The 11,585-nt window shown below is 41.5% G+C and overlaps 1 protein-coding gene across 1 annotated transcript in view; it reads right to left on the bottom strand.

The window, feature by feature from the left end:
* Positions 1-1,827: 1,827 nt before the first annotated feature.
* The window catches only part of LOC147024792 (cholecystokinin receptor type A-like), a 102,933-nt gene continuing 93,175 nt past the window's right edge, over positions 1,828-11,585 (bottom strand). Inside the window, exon 6 of the mRNA XM_085887050.1 lies at positions 1,828-4,559. Coding sequence (XP_085743176.1) covers positions 3,895-4,559 — 665 coding nt within the window. The 3' untranslated portion in view covers positions 1,828-3,894. The remainder of the gene's footprint in view (positions 4,560-11,585) is intronic.

The following is an 11,585-nucleotide window of genomic DNA, read 5'->3' as shown; positions in this document are numbered from 1 at the left end:
CAACAAACATCATGACATGTTCATAGCTGTGGTTGGTGATCGTAAAACCATCCTGTTTGGAAACAGATGGAGGGGGCAAGCCAAAATTGAAGTCAAGTCACACCTACGACAGTACGACCAGGTTGCGTGCCCAATTAATTCACGCGTTGGATTACACTAATGTTGTTGTGGATACCGTATTTAATTTGATGAGTGCTGGCATCAGTTCCAGCAAGATGCACAATAGATTTGGACATCATGCAGGCCACGTGGTCATCGATGTTTTGCTTGTTTGTTTCATTTGGTGTATGAGCATTTGACAAATATAAGTCACCGGCAAAAGCTGCTATTTGCTCTCCTATCTTTTTGCTGCTGATGCATGGCATATTTTGGCGATGAAGACATACTGAGAATTTGTTCAATAACACCTGTCCTAATTGGTGTCACGATGACCACCGGAGGGAGAATTGAAAATTTTCACCCAGAAAGGAGGTTCTGTATTCTGAGCGACTGGCAATATTTTGAGGAAAACAACAACACCATTGACGAGGATAATAGCCAAGCCATTCTGCTTAGCATGGTTAGTGCAAAGTCCTTTTCACGAGTCGTACAACTCAGTTTGGTTGTGCCCTCGAGCGTTGACCGAATTGGCTCCTTGGTGTGTTGTTTCTGCAAGGCAATACAATGTCTTGATTCGTTGCTTTGGTGATTCCATGTGATGAAGTGGGAGGATGCTACTGGTGAGGGACTTACAGCTTGACCATTCCCCTGGCACTTTGGGTGACATGGTGAGGCCAAACTGGTATGCTTTGTGGAGTGAAATAATTAACCATAATGCTACACTGATCTTGTAATATTTTCTTCTGGTATTGCTTCATCCTCTGCCTGACGATTGCCTTGTGCTACAACTGCCTCCGCTGCTCATGACACCAATGCAATCAAGGTGATCATCAACTGCTTCTTTGTAAATTTGTTGCGACGGCCTCTACTGCACAAAACAAAACAAAATTGACATTTTCAACAGAAAACATTGTATTTTTTTTTTTTTTAATTTCCACTTGTTGAAATATATTCTGGCCCTCATGGTTACTCTTGCCCATCACCAATACCAATCCCCCAACTCACCTGCATTCTCCCAAAGCAAAGCATTGTGAGTCGTGGCAGTGGGGAAAGGTAAACTTAACATTGCCAAAATCGATGCATTGCCGGGGAGGTTATTCAATACTCGTAGCACCTACTCAATCCATTCTTCTCTTTCATCATCCATAAGCCAACCAAAAACCAGGGCTGTCTTCCCAAACTTGAGGGAACATTAATCGCAGCGGACCATATCTGTAGAACAATACGTGGGCCTTTCAGGCTTTGCCCAACGATGCCCTCAATTTAGCAACATAACATTCCACAGATGCTCCGGTTGGTTATCCGGCGCGGTACTCAGACCTGAAATGCCCATTCACGTCTGAGATGTCTAGCTTGGGTTCGAATCTCCACCCAGCTATAAACTGTCGTTCTGGTGTTCCGCAGGCAGGGCTGTATGTTAAACTGGGCATCCCAGCTGCCAGCATTATTTGGTGGACTTTATAAGTATCTCGCAGTGTCCTTCGTGAAGAGTATGCAAGCTATCACTGCATCCCCGGCCAAATTCCTTCCCCGACTGATGGTTGAGAAGGCATTGGCAAAGCATCCAGCCTAACCCAAGCCAATAACCTGCTTTGGTAGCACAAAGCCCTCTGTAAAGAGTATGGTATGCATCACCACTAGCATTCGAAGCCACCCATGCATCCAAAGCTACAACAACGTCCATCTGAAGCTACACCCACCGTCTACTGCATAGTCATGACAAACCTGTGAAGGATTTGAAAAGATACTTTAATTTCATTAAACTGCTGTAAACGTTTTCTCTCTTTATTCAAAGAAAACGTTGCACAAGTTTATGAATACAGGTGTGTGACAAAGGGAGCACGCGCACACACAAACACACACACACAAACAAACAAACACACACACACACACACACACACACACACACACACACACTTATGATAGCATGGAAATTTCATTCGTACTGGTAACTGGTGAGATGCGATATGTTGTGAAGACGGTAAAGAAAAATGTGAAGATAAATATCTGGAAAGTGCGTCAGATATAATGACAGGTAATACTTTCTTTATCGATAGACATAAGAATGGGTGAGAAGGAAGGGAAGTTCAAAGGTGATGAATGTTTTAGTGGCACCATCCTTTGGCAGTTACATCGTTAACAACACGGACACAGCAAGATACCTGGGCAATAACAATCAGGTGGGGTTTTGCAAGTACACAGAATGAGAGATCCTGCAAACGCATGTCATCCCGAGGAAAAAAGAAAATTACTATAAACTAGCAATTGCACCGCCAGTGTTCCAAGACAATTTTGTTATAGTACACCGGCCAGCCATCCACAAAACGTCCTACAAGAACCAATGCATCCCGATAATGTACCTGTTGAGATGACGAGGAGGCATGGAATTCATCGAGCTCAATCAGTTGCACAGAACTACGGCTGGATTGGCCACTTTTAATATTATGTAAAAACATCAACAGATTATCGAATCAACTAGTGCTAGAGCATGGATCAGGCAAACCAGAAAGGCAATCCCTAACTTATCTTGCAAAATATTTCAAAGAACAAGTGCAAATCGAAAATGTACCACCCGGAATCGAAACGGTACAGAATAGAGACCCTTGGCTAATACGAGTAATCTTCGCCCGGATGACTTGACATCGGTGTCATGGCTTTTACTCAATTCACCCAGCGGAATGATTCATATTTGCAATCACCCATATTTGTTAAAAACATTGTGATACGGTATACTCCTCCTGGTATGAAAGCGATGAAAGTGTGTAAGCGTGAATGGTCTTTTCTTCTGCTACATAACAGAAAGCGTGATTAAAGGGATTTCATCTTTGTTTTTTAAAATCACATGCCAATTGGGGAGGGGGGGGGTGTTAGCAGTTGATTAACCCAGAGGTTGACATATTGGCATGGAGAATGAGTAATCATATATGTGTGCTACATCAAGGACACCACAAATACAACTTAAACAAAATGACACGACTGAGTCAAATAGACAAGTGCAGGTTCTCCACAACCGAAATAGCACCAGTCACCTTATTTTTGGATGCAAGAAACTTGTATCATAACTACAAGGGCACTCGGTAGAGCGCACACCTCCGCCACGTAATGCCTGATCCACCAGAACATATCGGGCCCGATACATTTTTGAAATATCATGCTATATGTCGTTTTTGGCTCTATCTCCCGATGGTAAAGAATCACTTTGAGAATCTAATAATTATCGTATCTAGATCTTTGGATCTTGACCAAAATCGAATCAATTCGTCCTTGTCACACACCCAACGTGTCCACAAAATTTCATCATAATCCGTGCACAACTTTTTGAGACATCCTGTACACAGACAAACAGACAGAAAGGGGGTGAAAACATAACCTCCTTCACCTTCGGTGGTGGAGGTAATAAAGATGGCCAATAAAGGTAGAGAGTAAAGAGGATTGATGGAGGCAGATTATGGAAGTGAGGAAGGAGACTCATGCATTCGTGTTTTTTTGAGAATTATAAATTCAAGAATAGGAGTTTATTATAACAATCGTGTATTGGTGCATCGATTGAAATTTGGCATCGAAGAATTGTAATTGGGGATTTGTAAATTGAAACTTATTATAGGTTTGAAACTTATGAGCTTGATATGTTCACATTGTACGAGTGCTCTTGCGTTTAAATACTTTTGGGATAATGATGGATTGCAAACAGTGTGGCAGAATTCTAATTGGTATTATGTTAAATAATTGAATTGGTTGAGAGTGTAAATCAGCTACATATCAGGAGCAATGTAATTAATTCCGCTTATTTTTTCCCTAGCTGACGGTAGTGAGGCTCGTGTAGTTGTTTCGCGATGCTAATGAACCCATTGCACCGGGAATTTCATCCTCAACAAGGGTCCTTGTCATCCGGCTTCCCCTTCCACTTATCATTGTTCCACCACCACCACCACCACCACCAATACCACCAGAACGATTGCCCACGACAGGGCAGCATCGCAATGTGACAAAGCAAGCGTTGCGGAATCGCCTGTTCATGAAGCAGTAAATTATGGGATTGACAGCAGATGATGTGTAGCAGAGGAGCTTGATCAACAAAATGGGAGTACCAGAGAGGGCACAATGTGCAGAACGCCTGTCAAAGACTCGCCACACATTAACAGAGTAAAGTGGTGTCCAACATAGAAAATAGGTCACCACTATTGTGGCCAACATTCTAATTATACGCTTCTTTGCCAGCAGATTTGTTTCAGACACAGTACTCCGCGCACGGGATTGCTGGGATTCCAACCTAGTTCTGGTGGATGATGCTTCACTCACAGTACGATTGAGATCATTTAACTCGACAATGGATTTATCCAGCTGTTTTTTGTTCATGTCTGGGGAACTTAAGTTGTCTGCATTGCCACTGTTGCTCGAGAAGGTGTCCTGCCGGTAATTGTTGGATGTCCCTCCAGTGCGTAACATACTCCGATGTATTTCTGTAAAGAAAATGTCAGGGAGAATTATACATTTTTGGTTCGTTCATTCATTTCCTCTTGAAAGTTCACAGTCTTTCAATGCATGAAGATGAGAAAAAGGAATTTCATTACGAATTCGATTCAGAAATGAAAATAAAAATAAAATAAAGAAACCCCAAAGTGATTTGACTTCACTTGGAATACGATAACGAGAGCGACTTGGACACATTACAATCATTAGTAACTCACGGAGTTTCGCAGTTGTGTGGAATCACTTAAGTTTAAGAGCAATCGATCTTAAACAACAGTTTTATGCGTCGTCATGAGCCTAGAGGCTTTCAGTCGCTCCTGAGAGGTCTGATGGATGAAGACCTGTTGCGGTGTAGTTGGACGGAATGGCTGAATGGTTACGCATCCTCAACTACTATACTTCGATTGCCAGAATAAGGAGCGGTTTAACATGGCCAAGATGATCAGCCTTTACATGCGGGACTTGCACGAGTCAAAGGAAAATGGTCAAGGCAGTTGTATGTAAGCTGGAAATCCCATATTTATTGCTCTCCTAAATCTATGTCTCAGTTAATGAAAAGGCAACAAAATTCAAGCTGACGTGCTCAGCAAAATGTGCAAATTTCATGCACAGCAACGATGCATTTAAATTCTGAATGCACAAGACTACAAGAGCGGTCTTATATGAATCTGGATCCAATCAATACATTTATCCAAAGGACACAGGGAAAACAGTCAGAAGGCTGAAGAATCCTCGATCATCTTCACATCTTTACATGAACAGCATAAAGCTTTGAGCACAAAAGTGAAATGCTGGTGTACGGTGATGAACTCAAGGCATTATTCATTTCACCTTATGGGTTGTTTGAAAACAACAAAACAAAACATGTTTACAATTATGTCGCCTGTACAATAATCATGATGTTGCAGAACGTTTCACTTAAGTTCTCCGCTTCACGACAACACACACGAGGGCACACGCAGATACACAAAGAAGTATGGAAAAAGGGAGGCAGCTATTTTTACCATTTTCTTCAAGTTTATTTCATGGAACCATCATCATGGACAGGAATGTTTACTGATGCATATTGCTTGTGCGTGCGTGCGTGCGTGCGTGCGTGCGTGAAGGAGAGAGGGATGTTTGGATATTCTGGTTTGCAGTTTGGATGAAGTCCACATGAGTGCATTCGATGGGTCAATGAAGACCGAGTAGCTGAGTCTCTCAGTAACCTGGCAGCATACCAGCCCTAATGTGCACAATGCACCTCTGGTTCCCATAGAAGAGGAAGGACTATTATGAGTGTGTACCCAGCAGCACTGCACGCCATACACGAGCAATCTCAAAGAAGCATGTCTACCATTCCCCGCAGGCAGAAGCTTTGGCGAGCAAAGAGCGCAAGCCTAGTGCAAGACAGCTTCAGTGGATTTTAGAGCTCATAAAATGCATTCACTGCAAACACCAAGACTGCACCATTTTCAAAACCAACCACAGGCTTCCACGACTAATCTTGCTCCGCTATCTGTCTACTCCACACACAAGGCACCTCTACTAACATTCATATAATTCTATAGTGAGCTCACTTGCTTCCTCTCCTTTGCAGAGACCCACTGTGAAACATTTTGGTAGGAGCCCAGAAGCCTTGAGGATGCCCTATTTTGCATCGTGCTCCACTCTCATTTGCCTCGAACTGATGCCTGGAAAGTTTATGCAGGATCTCTGGTTCCCCAGCTTTTCTCAGATGCCTCAGAAATGTGGATTTAAACAAATAATTCTGAATTCCTTGGAGTTGGTTCACACAATATGTCCCACATTCATGGCATGACGATGCCACTCCCAGGAGATTGACCAGACAAGAACACAAAGACAAAGATGCTCGACCTCAACACTGAAACAGCATGGCAAGATACACTATAGTTCTTGCTCAAAGACAAGTTAAGTTCCACCAAAGCAGCACCATGCCAACAATTACAATGGATAGTTTGCCTTTGCCTTCCCAGTAGTAGTCAGGACAGGATTTTGAATTTGCTCAGGTGCCAGCGATAACTCACATACTCTTCACAAAAGATATTTAACATTGTAGAATCTTCAGCATCCACAAAATCATGCTAACAGCTGGGTTTTCAGTCAAACATACATCCTAAGGGTGACATATTTTGTGTTGCAATGCCCTGCCTGTGCAGCACCAATCTGATAGTTTATAGCCTGGCTGAGGATTGAACTCTTAACCTGCACAGTCTTGAGAGAAAGGACATGGGAAGGGTCTTTTCAACTCTTGCTTTGCATTTCCAAGCATGATCTATATTTGCTTTGTTCATTAACTTTGAATGACATGCACAGTAGCATCCATACGAAGCCAATTGGTCAAATAATGACATTTTCCATGATTGACTATCACAGACTAATGAAAGTATGTGATTGAAATCTGTCTTCGGATTTGAGGATCGGAGCTTGTGGACTAAATAAGTGGAAAATCTGGAGTGAAATCTCAAAATTTAAAGAAATCAGAAATTGTTATAACTAAATGTATTGAATTTAAGCAAGGCTGTTGTGCAATGGTCTTATAGGTCTTAATCGTCTTAAGCAATGCTCCCTCCTTCTCCATCGTGTACACAATAAAATGTGAAATTGCCAAAGCATTAAACTTAACTTTTTCTACTGTTTGGACAATTATATTGAGTGAAGAAAAGATTAAGGAATGTGCCCAAAGTGTAACGTCATTGAGTGTAACAAAGATAATTAGAACTGCCACTTTATAACTGCTGGCAATGATGACCGGGTACGAAGACATCCGGCTTTGATACAACCCCACTTCGATATAACACTGGATTGACAACTTTTGGACATCGTAACAGGCCACGTTCCATCTATTTATTATGAACGCAGTTAGCCCTTTTTCCTGAATACATAGTCGGTATCAATTGAATTAGTGTTTAAAGAGCAGGTTGCGGGTCACCAAACATGTTCTGAAAATTTATCGATATGTGCATTAAATAGTTTGATGCAAACTATTGTGGTTGCCTAACTATTGGGAAGATTAATGAAATTTAACTCCGCAGTTGTTATTTCTCGAGGCTGTTGAAAAAAACATCCGCGTGCCCATATGGATGGTGACGTCACGTTCTCCAAAACAAAGCAGATGCTCACTCGCTCATTGAAGAAGTCTCCAGTTGAGCGGGCCGTTTTTTCGCTTTTTTTGAGCTTGCAACTGTCTATATTATCCTTTTTTATTTTGAATTATTGTAGAACAAAGTTATTTAGATAGTTGTACATCATTCCTCGTACGCGTGTCGTCATGTTTTACGAAAATGGCTGGAAAACGGGTAATCGCTCCCACTGATTCCCAAAGGAATCAAACATTCGCCAGCAGTGGATAAGATTTGTACAAACAAAATGGGCGAATTTTCCCCCAAAGAAAACGGGTAAAGAGGACCCTTTGGATAGACTTGTCATTTGTGGTGACCATTTCACAGCCGAAGATTACGAAGGCATAAACACATCTGATCACCACTCTGTGAATATGAGTTGTTGGTTGACAAGTTCTCCAGATACTTCTCTGTCACAGAATCAATTGTTGAGATTAAGTGAGAAAAAGCTTGAAATGTATTCTTAAAGAGTACATGGAAAACACATAAATAAACTTTCTGAAAAACACAAGCATAAAATTTTTTTTCAACAAATCAACTTATTGTTGATTAAATTATTTTTTTAACAGCATCAGCAAATTGGGCTATTTCATTTCAATTGTAAAAAATTGATCAATTTTCCACTTTTTTTTTCTAAATTTGGTAGAATATTTCCCAACGAGGCTAAACATGTTTTGGTATTTATATGCCACAACAGTCTCTTGAAAGTTGGGGTTTGCTCTAACTGTTCACTTTCGCTGGGGTCAAGCTCAGCTGTCAAAAAAACTTCAACGCCAAGGCTACGGTGTATAATATGTTTGGGGCCATTATTGATTCATTCTATTTCTGACTCTTGAGTGACTAGAGGGTTAAAAATTATTATATAAAGTCACAGACAAATCAAACTTTACATTATTTTCTGCATCGAACAAGAAAATGAAAATCTACAAACCAATCTGTCTGGTGGAGTCTGTCAGTGTGAACTGCCGGGTAGTCAGTCCTGCCACTTGTACACGAAATAGGCCGTTTTCTGGCACTTGCAAGTGGGTCAAATTAATATGGCTCGGGCCAGAAACTCCATAGTATAAATTCCCATCATCCTCCGACTCGTCCTCGGCAATATCGGAATGAAAACACTCAACTTCATCGCCGCTGAAATCACTCTCTGATTCACATCTCGCCATTGTTCACACGCTGTTTCCGAATGTTCCCGAAGTTTTCAGAGAACGTGACATCATAGCATCTTCGGTAAATTCCGGTCTGTTTTTCGATCACTGACAAAAGTTTTGACTTGAAAGTTAATTTTAGCATATTTTGAGTTTCAAATGTAAGAAAATAATTGCCCAATGATTAATTATTAATGTGATTACAACCTTCGAATCACGCAAAGTCATCAGCGACCCAAAACCTGCTCTTTAAATAACCTGAAAACGAAGTAATAAATGTTGACACTATGGGTATAGAGTGGAAACCGGGACTCCGCTGAGTCTCGTGAGTCAGAAACAACTCTCTGCGACACGGGATTGACAAGTTATGGACCTGGTAACAGGCCACATTCTATCTATTTATTACGTATGCAGGTGACACATTTTCCTGGGGCCACCAGTGGTATCAATTGAATTGATACTCCTCTACCCTCAAACCCATCCAGGCGCAGGCAGCTAAGTGAGCCTTATTCAAAAACAAAAGTTCTGATTTAAACAATTTAATAATTCTAGTTGTCAGAGCATGTGGCCGATCAGGTTGAAATTTAAAATGTGCATTCCACATGTCTACTAGATCAGAATTGTGAAGCTTTACTTTAATTGATGAAACGGTTCCAGAGAAAACATTATTTAATATTTTTCTTCAATTCAGTATGGCTGCCAAACCATGTGACCTATCAATTATTCATCAACAAACTTGTATCTTCTAGTCTTAGAGAAAATGTGTGTGAAGTTTCCCCTCGATCTGTCTAGCCGTTCTGGAAACGAAGTTTTTTGAAGGTTTTTTGTTAAATTCAATATGGCCACCAAACCATGTGACCTATCAATTAGTCATTAATCTTATTGTACACTCATGTCTTGGGGAACATGTGTGTAAAGTTTTGCCTCAATCTGTTAAGCCATTTCGGAGAAGACGATTTTAATTTTTTTTTAATTTGCAATCCAATATGGCTGATGAACTGCATGACCTATGACATCATAAATTTACATTCTCCCTCTAATTAGGTCGGGGGTCAAGCGAGTGAAGTTTTGTGTTAATCGGATGTTGTTGTTCGTCTTTCAGCTGCTCCCGTTAGGGGTCGCCACAGCGGATCATCCGTTATGATCCGCATACTTATTTGGCATAGGTTTTACACCAGATGCCCTTCCTGAGCGCAACCCTGGTCGCCTCTTACGACACAGGGATAAGGATTGGGTTTCGCCATGATTCCGGGCTGCCCTACACCCTCTCATAGCATGGCCCAGTGCAGAGCTCCCGTCCTCAAGCGATCATCCAACCCAAGCTTCCGAGTAGCCGGATTACAGGTGCACGCCACTACGCCCGGTTTTTGTGTTAATCGGATAAGGTGCATTTTTCTGTCCAAGATGGCCACCAAACCATGTGACTTGTGACATCATAATTTTAACCATCTATGCAGCAATGACGTAAGATGATCCTTGCAAATTTTTGCTTTGCTAGGACAAGCGGTTCCAGAGAAAACATTATTTAATATTGTTCTTCAATCCAAAATGGCTGCCAAACCATGTGACCCAGCAACTATTCATTAACAAACTTTTATCCACCAGTCTTGGAGAATATGTTTGTGAAGTTTCCCCTTGATTTGAACAGCTGTTCTGGAGATATTTTTTTTTGATGGTTTTAGGGTAAAATTCAATGTGGCCACCAAACCATGTGACCGATCAATTAGTAATTAAGAAACTTGTACAACCTTGTTGTGGGGATTGTGGGGAACATGTGTAAAGTGTTGCCTCAGTCTGTCCAGCCGTTCTGGAGAAGAAGATTTCAAAACAAATTGTTTTTATTTCAAATCAACATGGCTGCAGAACCACTTGACCGATGACATCATAGTATTTTTTAATAAAATTAAAAGAACGATGAACATAACGGGAGGATTAGTATAGGTAAAGCAATGGGACAAGTGAATTACGAGTTCAAGAAAGAATTGGAAAATGTTTTCAGTGGCTACAAAGCAATGCTTGCTGAAAAAAGAAGCAGTGCAGAAGACTCTCTTTAGCTTTTTCCAGAAGGTTGAAAGACCTCGAGCTGATGAACCACAGCAGGATGGCCAAGAGGTCCGCACACTCGCTCGAAGCCGTCTAACCTGGGTTTGAATCTCAACCCTGCTATAAACTGTCATCTCAGTGTTTCACAGGCAGGGTGATAAATCAATGTGTGTGCCGCCTCTTGGATGGACATTAAACTGGGCATCATATCTGCCGGAATTAGTTGTTGGACATTAAAGATCCCTTAACGGTGTCCTTCACAAAGAGTAGGGGGGCTATTTTCGACATGCTGACCAAATTCCAAATTCCTGCTCGAACCTACAGGACACTGCATCAGCATCACTGCCAAACCCTCAATCACTATGATGTTACTCCCAAACTTGTGCTGCACAGGCAAAAAAGATGACTAGACTCCATCTATCCATTGGGACCACACTCTATACGGAGCATTGGTGCTGCCTGTGGAGTCTCCTTGGATATTGGGCACAATCCTGGACAGATCACCACTCCGACACAGGATACCAGCAAGTTGGCACTCATTTTGCCAACCTCAGAAGGATGACAGGCAGTCAACCCCACCTGGTATTGATTCAACAGTAAGGGGGATTTGAACTCAGAACACTAGGATCCCAAGCCCACCACCCTAACCATAAAGCCAACACCTGGCATACCAAACACCTATGTATAGTATTTTATTGCAATACTT

Source organism: Eptatretus burgeri, chromosome 6, assembly GCF_056783735.1.
Source record: "Eptatretus burgeri isolate ZD-2024b chromosome 6, Ebu_testis_v1, whole genome shotgun sequence".
Lineage (NCBI taxonomy): Eukaryota > Metazoa > Chordata > Myxini > Myxiniformes > Myxinidae > Eptatretus > Eptatretus burgeri.
Note: the sequence above shows the minus strand (reverse complement) of the source record. Positions and strands in the feature narration are given on the sequence as shown.